Here is a 20,411-nt window from a genome sequence, read left to right on the forward strand (position 1 = left end):
AAAAACAATATTGTGAATAGTGGTTAGTTGTTACTGAAATATATAGTTCCATACTTTAGGAACTTTGTGGGTAATGTGGCCTGACCTGGGGACTCAATACATTCTCATTCCCAGCAGCCAACTTCAAGGCAGTTGAACTAGCTTGGTTTTAGTTAGGAATTGCCTATAGTCTCCCTCATAAAGGGAGGTGGTCCAAGTAGTTTAAATATATCACGTCTCCAAGGGCTGCAGCCTAAAAGCTCATTATTTTGATTAAGACTCAGGTTTTTGAAATAATTAATATTCATCCCCTTGGTATATGGGGGGTAAAATGTGTGTGTATGTAAACACTTACATGCATTAGAAGTACGTCAGGGTACCTGTTGACTAGAGATTTGGGGTAGGAAAGAGAGAAGAAAAGGAAAAGGAAGAGTAGACAACATGGTATTACACAAGACTATGGGAAAACTAACATCAGAGAGAAGAGGTGGTGACATAGTGACGTGATATAGTTCCAAGTAGGGGTGCCTTACAGTCAAATGTCTGGATTTAGATTCCAGCTCTAATGCTTACTGTAGTGCTTTGTGACAGTTAGCAAGTTACTGGATCCCTCAAAGTCTCATTTCTTACATGGAAGGGTTATTGTGGGTATTGACTGAGATAAGGAATGTGACAAGGTGGCTCAATGAGTCTCAATTATTATTGTTTGGTTAGAGAGAGAGAAGTTGGAGGCTTTACCATTGCAACTTCGCTTTCCCCTGAAGCTGTCTTCCGAATGATTCAATTTTTTGTTTCCAAATGAAATGAGTTTGTTTTTCTGTGGCTGACAGTGAATCTTGACCAAGTTTATAGAGTCTCTGCACATGGCGAATCCTGCCCACTGTCCCCAGTGTAGGATACCTATGCGTTATGGTCAAAATGAGAGTGTAGCTCAGAACATGGGGTTCTTTTGCACTTGTCTTTTCCTAGGACAGAATCTCGAGAATGGAGACCCTGTTGCAGAAACTTCTTAATCAGTCTGCAAATAGACCTTGGCTATTTTGGCTGCTACTTTTATTGCAGCCATATCACGAAGCAACACGATATGAAAATAGCTATATTGACATGAGTTACATGTAGTAATAATTGTCACTGAAGATAATGTATTCTCGATATCACATTTCTTTTTGGTTCAGTTTTGCTTTTCCCCTCCTCATTCTTATTTATCTGATGATGCTAGGAAATTCTCTCCTTAGTACCTGTCTCCTATGTTTTCCAGCTTTCTGTTGTGCCTAGTCCTGCCTCTTACCTTGTCACTCTGGCCTGCTGTTGATAAAGCAGCAATGTTTGTAACCTTTGCTGAATTAGAACAATTTACTCTCACAAGAGGACACTGGGTTCATTAGCAGGTGTTAGAAGTTTCACTGGTCTTTTGTTAGAGAACTGACCATTCTTGGATTTAAATGCCTAAAGAAGCTCTTACACATGTGAGGTATGACTTAGGACTTCAGTTGGCCATTTGAAAACTTAAATTACTTGATTTTCAAATGCCATCACTCTCTCTCAAATTTCGTCTTGAAAAGATCCCAAACCTAACTGAAAAGATTATTTGCATGGTGTATACATTCAGTTTTCAACCCTGAAGAGAAAATATACATGTTAAATTTTCTGTGTGTTTCATGTGGATAAAGAAACAAAACAAAATGTAAGGCTAAAATCTGGAAATTTTAAAGGCAAAATATGATTGCCGCCTGAAACACACAGATCAATTTAAAGCCTTGTAAACTGTGCTGTGTGACATGAGATACTATTAGTGGGTTCTATTCCACAGTTTCCATCTTTTTTGCCAAATCCTCTCAAGTTCTGCGTAGTTCATTGATTCTGTAGAGAATCATTCTCATGCCCTAGAATGTGGTCTCTAATTGTTTCCATGTTTCATGACATGCCAATAAGCACATGAATTGGTTTGGGCAACCACATAGAGGGAAGAAAAAGTTCGGAAAAAATGAAACAGTGGTAGGAGTGTAAAATATATACAGCTGGGATTTCTACTCCAAGGGTGTTATTTGTGGGCACAACTGGGACACATGGTTGGCTGCCTCACTTGAAGAATTGGAGTCTCCAGGGTAAGATTTGCCAAGGTGATTACTAGCCCAAAAGCTCTATTATTTTGTTGGTGATTGTCCACTTTTTTCCCTTCATCTATCTGCTTTTGGCCATTTCTCTTCTACTTTGTTTTCCATCTTGTGGTACACAAGATAGAGGGAATGTGTAAAGCCCATGCTTGACAAACTGTTGAGCAGCCTTGATTAGTGTTGGAAGCTAAAATGGCTTAACAAAGTTAAGGGATATTGGGCTTTCACTAGTTCTCACCTTCTCACTGGCCTGCCTTTAATTACTGCCCATAGTTGACAGTCATTGTTGATTTGTTGTTGTCTTGCAAGCTTTATGGTGGGAGCTGATTCACTAGAGCTATTATTGTGGCAGTACTTAGTGCTGTAAATGTGAGGACGGGGAGTGAAATTTTGACAGTCAACAATTGGGACGATGATTTACATTCGAATTGTCATTCGTTGTGAATCACATTGATGTGTTGTGAAAGTATAGACGTAGAAGTAAGGAATTCTACACTTGGCTTTCAGACTGTGAATCCCATATTCTATTTCCAAATAGAGAATCATGCAAACCAGTTGATGGCATCCATTGCTAAAGCGGATGAAAAGTTTCGTGCATTGTGACTTTTGTTTACCTTACGGAAGAGAATGGGAAAACTGCTCCACTAAATTTTGTTTTGTGTGTTAAGGAATGGAGGATAGATCCTCTCAAGGCTAAAGAGACCAGACTGGTGTTAACTACACCACGTTAATAGTTTAGGGAATTAAAGTATAGAGACTTGGCATTTGGGTAGCAGAGCACTTCCAACCTAATGACTACTTGCTCCTACTACTATGTCCTCCCCAGTTTTCGAATGTCACCTTTCAGCCTTATAGTTTTATTTCTGAGAATAAAGGTCAAAAAGAAACACATTCACAGTTGGTTCTGTGGCTAAGAGAAAATTTTAGGCAAAAATCAGCAAAAAGATTCTGGTCAAACATGTTCTTGTTTTACTGTAAAACAAATCTTGAGATTCTTTTCAGATGGTGAGGTCTTTTGGGGTTAAAAGTTGGCAGAACTTGTTGAAGATTATAAATGGCAGTGTTATTGTTTTCATTGCCGTTATCGGTTTTGGAAGGCCCAGCCTTGGCCCGTGGCAGGCTGATTCTTGGCCCCTCTGGCTTGTCAGGTTCGGTAAGTTTAATGGAGAGCAAATGCTTTCCAAATGCCAGGTCTGTGTCCTCTTCCAAATAGAACTGGAAGCGCCAAAGGCCTTGAACATTTAATTTCTCAAACTGTAGCCTGAAGCTCTGCCTATCTAGGGCAACAGAAACTGCTTTTTCCTTAAGCAACTGGAGGAACGTCAGTACAAACATTGCCTTTGGAGTCTGCACATGATGTATGGGATTGTTTTTGAAAAGTGTTGGATATTTAATGTAAATAGGACACTGGCAACAAAAAGAATGATGCTCAGGCTGGCAACCTAAAGGTTGTTTGGGTCCTTATCTAGCAAGTCCCATACTCTTCGTTTTCTCTTGTCAATAGACATGGTTCAGATAAAAGAGAAAGAATCCCACCAATCTCGTACAGTTTGTTAGCTTCCTGGAGTTTGTACCTTCTTTCCCCACCCCACCTCCTCTGTTGAGAATGGAAGCCTATAGATTCTGGCTCAGAACATTCCCATTAAAGTGAATTGGAGGCATCATAGCCTAAGGAAAGAACTGGATTAAGTAGAGAAGATAGAACTTTGCTCCTGATGATTTTGTGCAAAGCCCTTCTCATTCTCTGAATAACAATCCTAGGCTGGATTGAGTCCTTTCTAAGGTTTTAAGGAGTGTAGCTTAGTCTCTATTCTCAGGCAAGGCTGATATTCAGCTGCTATGCATTAGTATAGCTGCGCTGATACCGAAATGCTGTATACTGACGGGTATACAGAAATAGCTTTTTAATTGAAACTTTATGTCACCTAATGATATGCTCAGTGGCAGTGATGCCAGCATGTTGCTGGGCCACAGGTGGCCACTGGGCAGACTACAGCAGAAGCAGAGGTGGAATTAGGGCTGTGTGAAACACATAACCGCTGCCAGGAATGGGCCCCGGCAAAAATTCTAAGGACCCACGTCATGAGGCAAATGCTAATATCCAAGTATTAACTGGCCACTGCAAAATGGGCTTTCATACAGTGTTCCTCCTCTTACAACAAAGTGCCAGAAACTTGATATATAATGACTCTCAATTTAATGAGAGAAGTCATTGGAAACGTTTAGTGCAGCTCCTGTGTTAACTTCCCGCAGACACATTGTCTTAGTCTGTTTGGACTGCCATAGCAGAATATCATAGACTGGGGAAATTTATTTCTCACCATTTTGGAGGCTGGGAAGTTTAAGACTAAGGCACCAGCAGATTCATTGTCGGGTAAGGGTCAGTTCTTCGTTTGAAGACAACTGTCTTCTCACTGTGTTCTCACATGATGGAAGGGGCAAAAAAGTTCTCTTGATCTCTCTTATGGGGCACTAATCCTATGTCTTCACTCTTTTGACCTAACTTCCGAAAGCCCTATCTCCTAATACCTTCACATATGGGCCCAGGTTTTAACATATAAACTTTAGGGAGACACAAACATTCAGTCTATTGCACATGTAAAACAAAAGGGATTATAATTTTTTAAATTAATAAATGGTTTAGAAAGTATTAGAATGGTTGAATGAACCGATAAACAGTTTTATGATACATAATTTGGTTTATTTAGAGGATGTTTTTCAACCTTATAGTTTTATTTATGAAAAGCCATCGCTTCACTGGTAGTCAAATTTTTTAATATCACTCTCATTTCAGGTATTCCATTGCCCTTGATCTTCCACTAAATTGTGGTCAGCAAAGAGCAAATGAAAAGGGGAAATATATACAACACACAGTTTTGCCATTTGGAAATAGATATGGTTAAATGTTATTTGAGTGCAGAAAATGATGCTGTTGCTAAAAGAGAATAGAATCATTGAGATGATCTCTGTCCTGATGGTGGAAAATCAAATATCAAATTTGGTCTTAAAAATTTCTGAAAGAGATATTACTGTAGAAATAAACAGTTCAGCATTTAATCTTTCTGTCCACTAAAAGATATCTGAATATTGATCTAAAACTTTATTTTATTGCATTCTCCGTTATTAAATGGGTATTGATAAGTGTGTATTAACATTTGCTATTTCACAGTAACAACTTGGATTTGTGCTATCTAATGTTAGCATACTTGCTGCCCACTCCTCACTGGAGAATCCTCTCCCCAAACTTATTAGATACTGATTTCCAGTCACTTTCAGCAACAGTAACGGGTTTCCATATATCATTTTTTTTGTCTATTCTGTGTCCTTCTGTGGAAAAATAATCTGGCCCTAGACAAGCTTTTCATGATACCATGTGGCAAATGCATTTGGTATCAGTGATGCTGGGACCATTTGGAGGCCTTACTTCACTGTATTTGGAATTTGGTTGCTTTGCCATTCTGCCATGCTCAATAAGTCTTTATTAAATTGAAACAAGGAGGTTTTATTTTCACAAAATTTTAGGCATTTTAAAAATAAGCCAACCTAGACCACAGTATCGTTGCTTTTAACACTGGCTTTCAGTTGTTGAGCCTATGACATGCCAGGCACTTCCAAGATAAGCCATGTGGGAGCAAAAATGGAACCAGAAGGAATGCATCTCCCCAAAGCATAGTTAGCAGACGTACTGGATCAAATCCTATAAGATATTTCCAGACACAAGCTTTTCTTTTGAGTGCATTTAAATATGTTTTATCAGTCCATCAACTTGCTTTTGATGGTTTGTCATGAAAAGGTAAAATTAATTCATTCTATAACATGCATTTAGCCATGGTCAACCTGTTCTTTCCATAATTATAAAGAAATGACAGCTTACCATAGAAAAGTGATCACTTTGTGATAGTAAAAAGAAATATCTCCCAAAATTCAGCCAAAAGTCTTAACTGTCTCATGCAGTTTAGACCTCAAGGAGAGTCACTGGGTCATGCTTTGAAACTGAGTAGCAGGCCCTGATTCTCTCCTTTTTCACCTCGGACTCTAATGTTTTCTCCCAGCAGATTGGGGCCAGGTAGATTAAGGAAGTTGTTTGGAATCTCACAGCCACCCATTTGAAGAACCAAGAGATGTAAAGGCACCTCTGTATTTAGTCAATAAGGCTGATGGATTAGGGGCACGGTCTGCATCTCCTTTCACTTTGGTGTCCCCCACCGGTGCTAACACCTTGCTTTCCACCTAGATCATCCTAAATACATATCTGTTGGGATTAATAACATGTGCCTTTTTTCACATTTAGAATGATTTCAGTAGCTTATAATAACAACCACAAAAAAAACAAGAACATAATCTGACAATTAATGATAGTTACTGTCTGTTGAACACCTACTTGTGCCGGCCATTGGGTTCACAGTTGCAAGTACATGATTTTGGAGCCTTACAATAGCCCTGTCATGTGGGAGATACTGTTCCCATTTTAAAGATGGGGCCTCTGGAGTTTGGTCCTGGACATAGAGAAGCAATTTACTGATCATCTGGTGACATTGCCAGACTTTATATGAAGCAATCCCGAAGGCCACTTGTGGTCACATGAGAATCAAATAGGAAAAAACAAAAATCAATATCCATATTCGGGAGCTCCTGCCTTCTAGTTCTTATATACTCAGTGGGGATCCTCCTACACTTCTCAACTCACACTCAGCTAGCTCTATGCATGAAGCCTAACAAATACTTAGTAATTCTCTAGAAATAGCTTCAGAGATTTTCTCCCAGGGAAAAAAGGTGGGGGGAGGAGTTGTTGTCAAAGAAAACATTTCAAGAGAAAAATGGAACTAGTTCATTTACATGAGCTAATTAGAAAAAAATCATTTCTGTTCTCTTCTTTTTTTTTTTTTTTTTTACTGCACTTCTACATTATCTCTAATGTTGATGAAATCAGATATTTGTTTAGTGTGTGGCTAAGAATGAAAGACTTAAAAGAATATTTGTCAATAAATCTAAGCTCTTAAATTTAGCCCTCAGAAATCACCCGAAGCCTGTACAGGCAACTCAGAGAAAGAGGTTGGGAAAAGTACTGAGGTATTTACTAATGAAGGAAGAATGTATTGATGTAGCTATTCAGAAAATTCAGGGTAAGCTTCAAATCCCCCTCTGCTGAGCCCATATGTGTGCATGCGCACATATGTTAGAATATTAGTTTTCATAAACACCCTTTGTGAAATGTTTCCTGAGAGAAAAAAACAATGTTTAAATATATTCACTTTAAAAAATCATTCTCAGTGTTTCAGTTGAGTTTTATTTTAGGACTTTTTTTAGTAAAGTGTAAGACTAATGTACATTATTTAGATTGAGTACAAAAGCTTTTATTCTTTTAGTTAAAAAGGTTTACAACATGAATTCTTTATAGTAATGTTTTGTGGCTTTTTTTTTTTTCTAAAGAGGTCAGAGTCTAAGCCAATAATAGTTGTAGTTTTAAACTTATTGCTAGAAGTATGAGAATAATTAGTATTATTTTAGTTTTTCCTACATCTTAACTATGGAGGGTATTTGTAAATGAAAGTCACTAAATGATGGAGTCATTTTTCCAGAGGTCACATCAAGCCTGGCTTATGATTATTTCCTTCATTTTTTTTGGTCTTACCTCACCAACGGTCTGAGGATAACCAATTCTCAGCTTTGAAATATGATTGCATTGAATTTGGTTCAGTGCATTGAACTGACCTTATAGATCATGTTGTTGTATTAACTTGCTCTTTTTGTGCCCCCTAGTGATATTTGTCCTCCTGGAATTTGATCTGTTAGTTTTGATTTGAAAGGGTGTCATACAGCTGAAAGTGTTAAATGATGGGTTTGAGTTTCTCTTCATTCTTTCACTCAACACATTGCTGCATCCTCTCAAATATTGCAATAAGAGGCCTCCAAAGTTACTTTTGTGCTTTGCAGCGAGACATCAACTTGACATCTATTTCACGGTTTAAAACAGCCTTTGGCCTAATTTTTGTGATTTTTTTTTTTTCCATCTGAATCGGGGCTACTTAAGTACTGTTGGCTCCATTCAAGTGGTAGCCTTGGCTAAGCCTGTCCAGATATGGCTTGGATTTTAATGAATGGCCAGAAAACAGAAAGGTGTTAAACCCTGATCTTGCTACATCAGTATCCTTCTTAAAGGATTTTTTTTGAGATAGAATATATAATAGAAATATAATGCACAGAAGACTATTTGTGCATCTAAGAACCACACAAATATATTTTTAAGAGACAAATTTCCCATTTTACTGTGAAATATTTTTATTTTTCATGAAATAGGTGATGTTCATGCAGTCTCATAGTTGAAATAATGCACAGGAGTCAAACTTTGTGAATTCAGTTTCTGCCTTACTGTATAATTGTAGGTTAAAGTGCTTTTTTTTCCTTTTTCTTATCTAGGAAATTGTGTAGAAGATAAAACCTCTCCCTTTTTAGAAGGTCCAGTGTCTAGTTAGAATGAGACTGAGTCCTTTGAGGAGTAGATGCTATATCTATGAAACAAAATTATAATATTTTTCATAGAATGTTACTAAGATTTATATTTAACATAAAAGCAAATAATTATCTAGTAACTCTATTCACTGGACCCAAAAATTCAAGTGTCTATGATAAAAATATCCCATTGCTTTGTTTAAATACAAAGATTGTAACTTTCAAATTCTTCTTTTGCAAGTGTAAGTTGTGTTTCCTAATATTAAATAGTACTCGATTTATTTCCTAGAGAAATGCATTTTAGTTGGTTTCAATTAAGAATTACTCTCATTTTTTCTTTTAATCTGAGATAGAAAGGGTAAATATATTCTGATCTATGGCCTTACTAGAAAATACAGTGTTGTGTGTGTCATTTTTTATTATATGTTTTAATGCCCAAAGGACACATTCAATAAATTTGAGGCTTATTGCAGACTTTGAATTATTCTTTGCTGCATGTTAAACTAATTGAGTTGAATACTTTTTATGTGCTTTTGTTCAACTCCACATAGAAACTGTAGCTTATTCATTTCAAATGAATGAATTTTAAATTATTTAAACTTTGCACCGCTAGTGTATGACCCTCTGAGACTTTTTTTTTTTTAAGAACAGACAGCTCTTTTTTTCCTAGACATTACGGATTTAATTTGTTTTGGATACAAGTACCATTTATCTTGAATGTTAAAAAATGCTATGTCGTTTATTATACTTTGATAGATTTACAAATTATTTCTACTTTTCTTTAAACAAGCATATTTGGAAATTGTGATAGCTCAAGATGAAATAGCTTGTGCCTTTTAAACCTTGATGGATGAACACTAACTATCTCACCATGTGGTTTAAATGCCTAAGAGTAATCTTCCTCATTCAATTCATAACGTCTATCCCAGAACAAATTTGTGTTTTCTTTTCAAGTACTGTGAAGTTTCAAATACCTCTCTGCTTATTTTACTCAGCAACAAACGCAATTTATTTTTTTCCAGAAAAATTGAATCTGTTACTGCTTAGTATTCCTACTAGTTTGAAAAATGTGTTTTATATTGGCATCAGAGCAGTAATTTACATATATTGGGATAACAAGAATACATGCCAAAAAAAGATCAACATTAAATGAAATGCAGAAAAGCTGTTTTCCTTCAACAGCAACTCAAAGTAAAGCTAATAAAGAACTTGATGAGCATCTTCCCTGAATGTGTCACTTGTTTCTCTTAGGTGAAGTGTGACCAGTATTGGCCCAGTAGAGGAACAGAAACCCATGGGCTGGTCCAAGTAACACTGCTTGATACTGTGGAGCTGGCCACATATTGTGTTCGAACATTTGCACTTTACAAGGTTTGTTTTTTCTTTTTCCCTCCTTTTCCCCTTTCCATTATTGAAAGAAAGCTTCTTTGAGAAATTAAATATCTTAAAGTTTTACTCAAATGTGTTGATTCCACTGGCAACAATGAAGGATGAAATAATTCTTCCCATTATCACACAGCAGTTTTTCTCTTTGTTGATTTATTAATAAATATGGAACTCTTGCTCTGAACAAGTTTCAGCAAATGAAGAATAAATGAAGAATAAATGAAGAGCTAGTTTTTCTCTAAAATATAACAGGAACATTCCTGATAGTTACACCTGAAAAATGTAATGATTCTTATCTAAGAATTTTATATTCCTGAGCAAATGTTTGTCATTTACAAATAGCTCGAGGTTTATATCTCCAAAGAGTGTGTCTTCCCTTAGGATAGAGTAGGGGGAAGACATTAAGATAGCACATTTTCATATTACCTCTTCCGTGTTATTATTCATCATTACAACCTGACTCCAGGAAAACAGGATTTCAGCCAGTGTTCTTACTTCGCAGAATGGTTCGAGTGAAAAGAGAGAAGTGAGACAATTCCAGTTCACCGCCTGGCCTGATCATGGTGTTCCAGAACACCCAACACCTTTTCTGGCTTTCTTACGGAGAGTCAAAACCTGTAATCCTCCTGATGCAGGTCCAATGGTTGTGCATTGCAGGTAAGAACCACGGAGAACGTTTGTTTTTCTCACAGTCAGAAGGTCTGTGGGGAAACAGCTAATATGATTCCTCAATGGATATTCTCTTTCCAATTTCTTGATACTCTGGGATAGTGAATGCCTTCATAAATAATACAGGTAGTCTTTTTTGGTTAAATGAGACCCGTGCTAACATTAATAGGAAGAATTTGATATAGGTGCATATCACCCCCCCCCTTGCTATTTTATCTTTGGACCAAAAATAGATAAATAGATAAACACAAAATTAAGTGTGCACATGACCATACATATATGACTATGAAACAGAAAAGAATTGAGAATGAATCTTGTAATTAAGTTTAATTTTCAGCTATGTGGAAGAATGTTCTTTAATATATTTTTAAAAATATATTCTTTAATAATGTATATATATAGAAATTGCTTGACAAGTTCTATGGGCTGAGCTGATACAACCTCATTGCTATTTATAGGGGAAAATGCTTAAAAAAATAATATTGTAAACATACAAGCTTTCAGAGAGAATTTCTTACTACTTAAAGGTACCTTCTACATATTGGTATTATCAAGTCCGACTAACAGTCTCTATATCATCACTCAGACTCTACTAGAATGTGTTCATACATTTTCAATTTTAAACTGATTTCTTCCAATTTTTGGAGTTCCTCTGTAGTATTATTACTAACAGATTACTAAAGATAACTAGTCAGATTCTACTTACTACTATATAAATCTATAGTTCATATAACTTCATAATAGTTCCTTGTAAACTGAGTAATTCAAGGATGAGAGAATATGGCTTCTTGCATGGCAAAGTAATATTGCAGTGTGAAAGTACATTAAAAAGGAAAGAAATCATCTATCATGAACTACTTCCATGGTGACTTAATTACATAACTCTATTTTTATAAAAAGATGGGGACAATGGCTAAATCATAATAAAACCAGTAAAATAGACCTGACTTACCCATGCTACAGTGGTAACTGTTAAACAATGGGCTGCAAATTTCAAACAAGATGTTTTAATTCTCTTTTCCAGCAGTTATTTTTCCCAACAAAAACTAATAATATTACCCTATATTTATAGAATATTTTATAAATTCCAAATCACTTCCCCATGCTTTATATTGTTTGATGTTTTTAACAGTATGTCAGGTCTAGATATGAGAACACAAGAGAAACTATAGCTTTTGATTCAAGAACTGATAAATAAGGTGGAGGTACATCCAGTCTCGCCTTATAATCTAGCTCTTGCTCCTCTGTAACCAGGACAGGGGCCTTGAGGAAATGCCCCTGTATTTTAGTTTTTGCATGATTCTGAAACACTAGAAGTTCTTTTTATTAATTTTAGCAAATGCTTTGGCACATGAAAACAGATGTCTATTCTCCTGCCTGTTGGTGTCAGCAGGCACTAGTTTGACCAACCAGTCTCTATACTCTTGTTATACATCTTTGCAGGCCTCAAAGAGCCATTGCATCTAGTTACAGGGTGCCCCTGCTTGGTACCAGCTCAGCTTGATTCTAAATGTTTTCAGTTGGAGTTTGGCCACAGGATAGGGAAACTGGAAGTTTGAGCTCACTAAAGAAACGCTGCCCTTGTAGGCCTATGGCAGAACAGTTCATACATATGTGTGTGTGCATGTGTATGTGCATGTGTGTGTGTGTATGTATATGTGTACATGTAAACACACATTCATTTAGATATAAAATAACAGGAACAAAAATTAGGGAAACCTAACTTGGAAATCTTCACTGAAGAAAAGCATTATGATGCTTTCATTGCATTTTGAAATACAGCATGTTCCTTCTCTCAAAATGTGCTTCCCATTCCTGTAAATTAAAGTGGAGGCCCTGGAAAACTGAGATTGATGATAGATAGATAGATAGATAGATAGATAGATAGATAGATAGATAGATGATACACAGATAAATTATTTAAATGCAGTGTACCCTCTGTTGATCATAAGCAAGGTATAAGACTTTATGCTAGTTGGAGGGAGCTGGAAAAGTTTGCAAGCAGGTATGAGAGATAGATAGCTATAATGTCTCATTTTAAGAAAACACGCATACCCCCACATACATATGTATACACACACCCCTGTGTTATGTTAAGTCACCTGGACTCACCTCTGAGAGATATAGATGACTCAGGAGAAATAAGGAAACAAAGATAAATGTGCAGAGCTAATAGGAGCTGACATTTGGAAGTGCTGTGCCTGAGGCTTTGGAGAAGCTGGTATTGAAACAAACAACAAAAGAGTAGGTCTATTGGTGGAAGAAATTTGTTAGCAACTGCAAAGAGGGAAAGATGCAACATAAACTGAGCTCTGGGAAATGATCAGTATTCACTCATAGGTAACCTCACATGGCTGGTGAGAAACCTCGGCCTCTTTATTTAGAAGAGGCCATGCCCGTGTTACCAACATCCAAACCATCATGAATCTTTGACTTGGACACCAGTATGTTAAAATTTAAGAGCATAATTTTTTTGACAGAGTGGCAAAGTCAAGTCATCCCAGATAACAACTGCTTATGTGGAATCCCAGAAATGTCGGTTTAGAAATCAACTCTGAGCAGGACAGAACTACACAGAAAGTGACATTAGCCAAGTCACAAAGAAATATCATTTGTAGTTAGCATGATCATGTCACAAATAATCATACAAAATACTCTGGAATATAAATATTGTATTTTATGTTGTGATTTCTCTTATACACTTTGGGAATGGACTTGAATATTTTTCTCTGTATTGAAGTAGTAACAAACTCAAAGCTTTCTGAAAATGGATTTTGTGAGAATGGAGGTTTTAGAAGTCTGGTGGTAAACCAAAAGGGGGAGGGGCAGAAAAAGAGAAAATTCATGTTCCTCCTATAGTTTTGTCTAGTAATAAATGTGCCAGGACTAAGAAGTCATTATAAATAGAAGAAATTCTAAGAAGCAAGAAAAAGAAAGCAGATGAATGAAAGAAACATAGACAAGATCTTGGAAAATGGAGGAGAAATTGTCGACCTCATTTCTAAAAGAGAGAAAGTCTGGGTCAACAGATATAGAAGGAAAAACCAACTCTAGCTGTCAGTCAGTTCATGCCTAACATAATGTCCACATTAAGAGCATACACTTTGGAAAGAGAGACTACGTGAGTAAAACTCTGGCTTGTTTTCTTATTAGTCGTGTGCCTTTGGATGAGTTATTTCATACATGTTCGCCTTTGTTTCTTCACCTGTAAAATGGGATAAAGTTATTCATCACAATAAGAATTTTATGAAGATTAGATAAAATGATATGAAATGATACACATAAAGCACTAAGGACAGTGTGCAGTATGTAGAAGTATGAAATAATGTTAAATTATTATTATATTAATTATTGAGTGAGTTTTAAGAGCTGTCTGTATATTTACAACTCTAGTGAGAAAAATTCCATATGAACTCAGATCATCTGTATTACCTGAGCCATCTATCCTATGAATAACCAGATGTTTATAAATATCCAAATATTTAATCAAATGATTTCTTTAAATTTAAATATTTTTCCAACATGATAATTTCATCACATTTTTCATAGTGACATAACATTTTAATGCTATGAGTTAGGATCATTTAAATAATAAATCTGCTCTCATAAAGGCCCGAGAAACCATTAAACTCTTAAAATGATGCTGTTAAAGATACATAGAAATTAATGCTGTGGTTCTTAATGCCTTCAAGATAAAGTTTGAACTTAGCATTATGTTCACGGCGCTTTACAATCTAGGCTGATCTCGCCCTTTGTGCCTCATTATTCACTCTTTCAGCCACCTACCACTTGCTACACATTCTAAGTACTTTCATCTCTGGCTCTCAGCAAATGATATTCATCCACTCTAGAACCTCAACTTATTTGCCCTCTATACCTGATGATGTTTCACCCTGTTTCATAATCCAACTCAAATAGTACTTCCTATGCGTATCGCAAAGGGCTTGAATGCTTTTGTTGATATATGTGGTCTTTTAAAAAAAAAAAAAATTTCAACTTGAATATCTTTAAACTGGAATGTACTATCCAGTTTTTCAAATCCTCACCACTCCCTATTGTTTTACACACAGCTCAAGTCATCCATTTATATGAATTGCTTCATATTATAGACATTTGAGGTGAAACTGTAGAAAAGCCTTCAAAGCACATTCTCTATTCCTCTTCCAGCAGGAAGAATTAAACATTCTCTTTTCTGAGTTCCCATAAAGTAGGTTCACATTGAGCATAGTTAGCTGTATATGCGCCTATCGCATATGCCTTGAAATCTTGAAGGGTGTGAGCTATGGATTATGCACATTTGTACCCCTGCTCTTACATCGTAGTAGGTGCTCAATAATTGCTTGATGAAGTTAGTTGAATTCCATATGGCATTTTAGAATTTTTTTTTTTTACATAAACTATAAGATCATATCAAGGCTGTACTGTTTTTGTTTTTTAACATGAGATTGTGTTTTTATCTCTTTATATTTGGGTATTTTTAAGGCAGTTTAATTATTTTAAATTGACTGTCTTTCTTATGCCTATTTCCGAATCCATTTTTCTTCTACTTTGCCTGTGATGTCCTTTCCCAGGTGCCCTCAATTTCATGATTAAATATAGATAACAGCTTCCTATTTTTTTAGCTGTAATAACAAAGACTATTGAACTCTTAATCAACATCAAATATACTGTCTTCTCAACTAAAGAGGCCCTCTTGTTTTACATGTGTTTTTGCTTTTTTCTCCAAATCATCTTCAGAGGTAGGAACCTTAGTAGGAACCTTATCTCCCATCTGACACAAGATAAAAACAGAGGCCAAGATGTGCCCCCAGTTGCATAGACTGGTAGACCAAGTGAATTCAACAGTCATTAGATCACATGGTGGTCTTCAGCCTCTTTGGCCACCCGTTTGGAGGGCATTTCACTTTTAAGTCTACTCTGATGACCAGGTCAAAAGGACCCACTTCTTCCTTCCTGACCCCACGATACATTGCCATTTCTAGACTTCAGTTCGCTTTTTCTGTATCAGAGGTGATTGTTAGAATATGAATCTCTTTGACCCTTTAAACATTTTAATATAATCACAATAGCTGCCAATTACTGAACCATTACTATTTTTAAAGTATTACTAAATTTACACTCATTTAATCCATAAAACAATATATTTTACCTGTGAGGAGCAATTAAGCATAGGGAAGTCATAGGTGATTTGCTCATGGACACACAACTTGTAAATTTAGGTCTACTTCAAAGTCTATGACTTGTTTACCTATCATTATATTCAGTTCTCACTCTTCTTGTTGCAAAGACTACTTAGTTCCTTACATTTACCTCCTTACTATATATTTGTTGACTAAATGGTTGTCAGGTGAATATGTGCCATTTACCTCTTCACAAATATCTATGTAATGCATGAAAAGACATGCAATATTTTTTCTCCTTATTTATAAAATTTTATTTTGAAAGAGACAAATGGAGAGAACTTTCAAGCTATTTAATAAGCTTGAATTTTTATAGTGTTTATATATTACATTTTTCCATATTATTTTAGTCTTCCACTTAATAAATTTTGTTCCCCTTTCTCTCTTTTAAGCCCTTTATGTTGTTTTATAGAAGAACTTATGGTTTATATTCTAGTAACAAAGGGTTATAAAAACTGATTTGCTCTAAGTATTTACTTCTTCTTAAGAATAAATAATTGTAATGAAATTATAATTTTATTGAGTCGGTTATAAAACCTTAACTCTGTATTAACTCTGAGTCGTGTTAACCCCTTTTAGGAACAAGGGAATACATTTTCTTCATAGGAGAAATGTAATCATTTATGAATAAATATGAAAAAGGAATAGATCAAGACCCCCATGAATATGTCTTCTAAATGAAACTAGACCCCCATGAATATGTCTTCTAAAATAGACCTCCTGAGGATAATTTAAATCTTTCACATCATAGACTCAAACCAGTCTTCAAAACTGGAAGGAACAGCAACTGTGGGCCACATGTGTGTAGATCGATAATGTGCTGAAAGCATCAGTGGGCCACTGAGGGAGGCCCAATAAAAATCAAATGACAATTTGAGGTTGGAAAGATTCCTAAGATCCAATCTTTGTAGTACTTTTTTATTTTATATGGGAAAGCAGAACCAAGAAACTGCTTAGATCATACTCATAGCACAACCATTTACTTCTAATACCAGCCCAATGTTGACAAAAATAGCCTTTTTAAGGTCAAAAGATTTAGAAGGCATTGCATCTGAACATAAAATTAAAAGACCTTGTGATCCAAAAGAGCTAAAAGTGCTATGGAAAATTGTTTAATGCATTTTTAATCATTTATTCTAAATTCCATCCTTTATTCTTCTCAATGTTTCATTCAAATATGTCTTTAGATCAAAGACCACAAGTATTGCCAAAGCATGAGATAGCTTTGAGATGCTGACAAGTACGAACTTATATTTTCCTTAAGCCTGGGATTCATTTTCATGTATAAATTAAGTAATATGAGAAGCTAACTTTCTGTAGATGAGAGACTAGATTGTTAAAAATGCCAACATCTCTGGATAAGAAAATGGGTGGAATATAGAAATTATGTCCTTATTTATTGAAACATTTTAAGGTGAGGAGAAATAATTATACCGTATGGAAACTATTATGCCAGGTTCTTTCTTATATACCAATAATTCTACATAAAAAGCAAATTCTTAATGTATGAAACAATTTGGCGATTCAAAACAGGATGCCAGATCTGCAATATTTTGATGGCATAATTGTATATGAGAAAAAATCTTATTTCCACTGAAATAGTTTAAAAATAATTGAACCAAAGAAACAATAAAAGGAATTGTACAGTTGCCCCAGCAGAAGTAAAACGTAAAACTCAAAATGAAGAAGGTGTTTGGGGCACTGGTTGGCTGCCTGATAAAATGGAATGTTTGTTTGAAAATAAGTATTAGATAGATCTAAGCATATAGATCTAAGGGCGATAGAGTAGGATCATATATCAAGGCTATATCGTGAATCCCCTCAAGGGCAACTGAGAAATTATCACTCTCCCATTTCACACCCAAGAATCACAACCAAATCACTTTCATGTAGGAATGCAACCATTTACAGAACATCTTTCCATCACTTCTTTGATTCAGTCTTTCCAACAGGCATGGTAGGTGTGGATTATTACCATCCTCACTCTACGGATAAAGAAATTGAGACTGAGAATTTATATGACTTGCTGAAGACCACATACTCAACCAGTCAGTGGAGTCTGGGTGAGAACCCATGTTTTATGATTCAAGGGCCTCTTCTCTTTGTCTAGACAATACTGCCACTTTCTATTTTGCTTAATTTATGTTATGCAAATGAGAGAAGAACTGTCCCCAGCCCACAACAGAGATAGCTTTACCAGATCTAAAACCCTTCGGGGGTCAGCATTACATGGTGGTGAAGACTGTGCACTTGAAATTAGCTTACTAGAATTCAGATTCTAGCCACACCATTTATTACATCTGTGACCTTTGGCAAGTTATTTAACCTTTCAAAGCCTTTAATTTCCTGATCGGTAAAGTGGGAGCAATAGCAATGTGACTTTTGTACTATTGTTTATAAAGATTAAATAAGATGATATATGTAAAATAATAATTAGCTAGGTATCTGCCACATATAAAGAAGTCAATAAATGTTTGTAGTTATTGATTGTTTTTATTTTTATAATTTATGATTACTATCTTATCATTGTTATTTATCCCACATAAAATAGGTGGTTATTTAAGTTGACTCTATTACCATCAAACGACAAAGAATACAGTCACGTTTTCTGAAATGTGAGCTTGACATCTATGTAATTTGTGACTTCAAGAGTAGAAAATGTATGGATGTGTACATATTAATCTAGAAGGTACTAATAGACCAAGAAATTTAACGCTTTAAAAATGCATAAATACTGTAGTAATTATTTCATAGCATTTAAACAACTACTTATTAGAACAGATTGTTACTATAAGACAAGGTTTCTCAACCTCAGCACCGTTGACATTTGGAAATGTAATTTTTGTTGTAGAGGACTGTCCTATGCATTGTAGGATGTTTAGCAACATCTCTGCCCTCTACCAACAAGATGCCAGAAGCACCTCCCACAATAGTGTGCCAATCAAAAATGTCTTCAAACGTTGCTAAATGTCTCCTTAGGGGCAAAATCACCACTATTTGAGAGCTGCTGCTCTGTGGTAATGAACCTGTTTTTGATAGTGCAGAATGTATGCATCCGAATGTGACAGCCCACCTTAAAGCTTTAAACTTGAAAACACCTCTTTGCATGCATTACTATTTTAAACATTTGGAGAATTTCTCTATGGGACTTAAGCATCATTTTTTAAAGCACATGGAGAAGTAGGCCCATGACTTAGAAAGTCAACCAGTATTCTCCACCTTGATCACCAACTGTACAAACCAAAGACTTAGCTCTTGATGTCTTTTGGCACTTAAAAAAGTACATAAGTAAATCTACCTTCAAGAACAAAGGTGTGCCACCATTAGGGAGTTCAAAAGAACAGGCCACAGATTCTTAACTCTGCTACCAAAAATGTTACAAAAATACTTTTGCATCATGGCAGCATTCTTGAAATAATTCTTCAAACTCCCAAGGTGGCAACTTTTAAGGGCCATGCTCTTTGGGGTTGATAAATGCTAGTCTTTTTTGCTAGAGTATGTTACATTATTTTGTATTCATGCTTAGTATGAATGTCCAGCATTCTGACAATTCAAAACAATAAGCCATAGGAATGCCCTTAGATGACATCTGACTTAGTGACTGCCCCCCTTTTTTAGTATTTAGTGGAAGCATAGATGAAAGATAAGATGGATGGAAGGAACAAGAGTCATACCAGACCCCCTGCCCAAGCTTTCAGGTCCTTGGTCATTGATTTTTGGAAGTATGTGTTTTTTGGAAAGCACATTCTATTTTTAAATCACAGATTTTACTAAAGATCAATTTCTTATTAAATTATTAAATACTTTTTGTTTACTTTTTTACACCTTCCAAGAGGCTTGAGAAATCTCTTTTTCTCTCTTTCCATCCAACCTCCCTCCATACCTCTCCTACCCCCTCCACCAAAAAAAATTTTTTTTTACCTTTTAGTCCATCAAAAGTCACTAATTAAGACTTTCTTTGGTCTGGTGTTTCTTAGAGAATTTATCCAGGCAGATAAAAGAGATGAACTAGACAGGATGGGGCAGAATTAACTGTGACTCTTTGATTCTGATGGTAAAGACTAAACAGCTATTTGTTCAAATTCCCCTTAACATTTGAAAGGAGAGGACTATGAGTATTATGATTATTATGAAAAACTATACCTACTCTCTCTGTTTTGTTCATTTGTTTCAGTTCGGGTTGGTTTTCAACAGTGGATTATTATTTTTTAATGTAACCATATTTCAGTTTCTGATACATCTATGTGCAACCTTCCTGAGATGGAAACTATATCTGAAATTTAGGCTATATCAATCATTTATCCATTATTGCCTACAAATACCAACCCTAATTTAGTGGCTTAAAATGCCACAGTCTGTTGTTTCTTACTATTCTGTGTTGAGTTGCGGTGGGCAGGGTTCTTTTACTGGTCTCTCCTGAGCTCTACTTTGCAGTCAGCGGGAAGGCTAGGAAAGCTGGGCCTCTCTCTCCCACGGTCTTTCATGCTGGTCAGATGATCTCAGGGTTCTGGGATCAAAGGAGAAGTTTACAAGGCCTTTTGACAGCAAGGCTTGGAAGTCACACATCATCACTTCCACCACTCATTCTTTTGCTCAAAGCAAAGCAGAGGCCAGCGCAGGTTCAAGGGGAAGG

At 35.9% G+C, this 20,411-nt stretch overlaps 1 protein-coding gene across 17 annotated transcripts in view; it reads left to right on the forward strand.

The window, feature by feature from the left end:
* Window positions 1-20,411, forward strand: part of PTPRD (protein tyrosine phosphatase, receptor type D) — a 468,668-nt gene that overhangs the window by 414,743 nt on the left and 33,514 nt on the right. For all 17 annotated transcript variants that reach the window (XM_025051481.1, XM_025051483.1, XM_025051482.1 and 14 more), the window contains 2 exons: window positions 9,795-9,914; window positions 10,432-10,586. In XM_025051481.1, coding sequence (XP_024907249.1) covers window positions 9,795-9,914; window positions 10,432-10,586 — 275 coding nt within the window. The remainder of the gene's footprint in view (window positions 1-9,794; window positions 9,915-10,431; window positions 10,587-20,411) is intronic.

Source organism: Pteropus alecto, unplaced genomic scaffold (assembly GCF_000325575.1).
Source record: "Pteropus alecto unplaced genomic scaffold, ASM32557v1 scaffold95, whole genome shotgun sequence".
Classification (NCBI taxonomy): domain Eukaryota; kingdom Metazoa; phylum Chordata; class Mammalia; order Chiroptera; family Pteropodidae; genus Pteropus; species Pteropus alecto.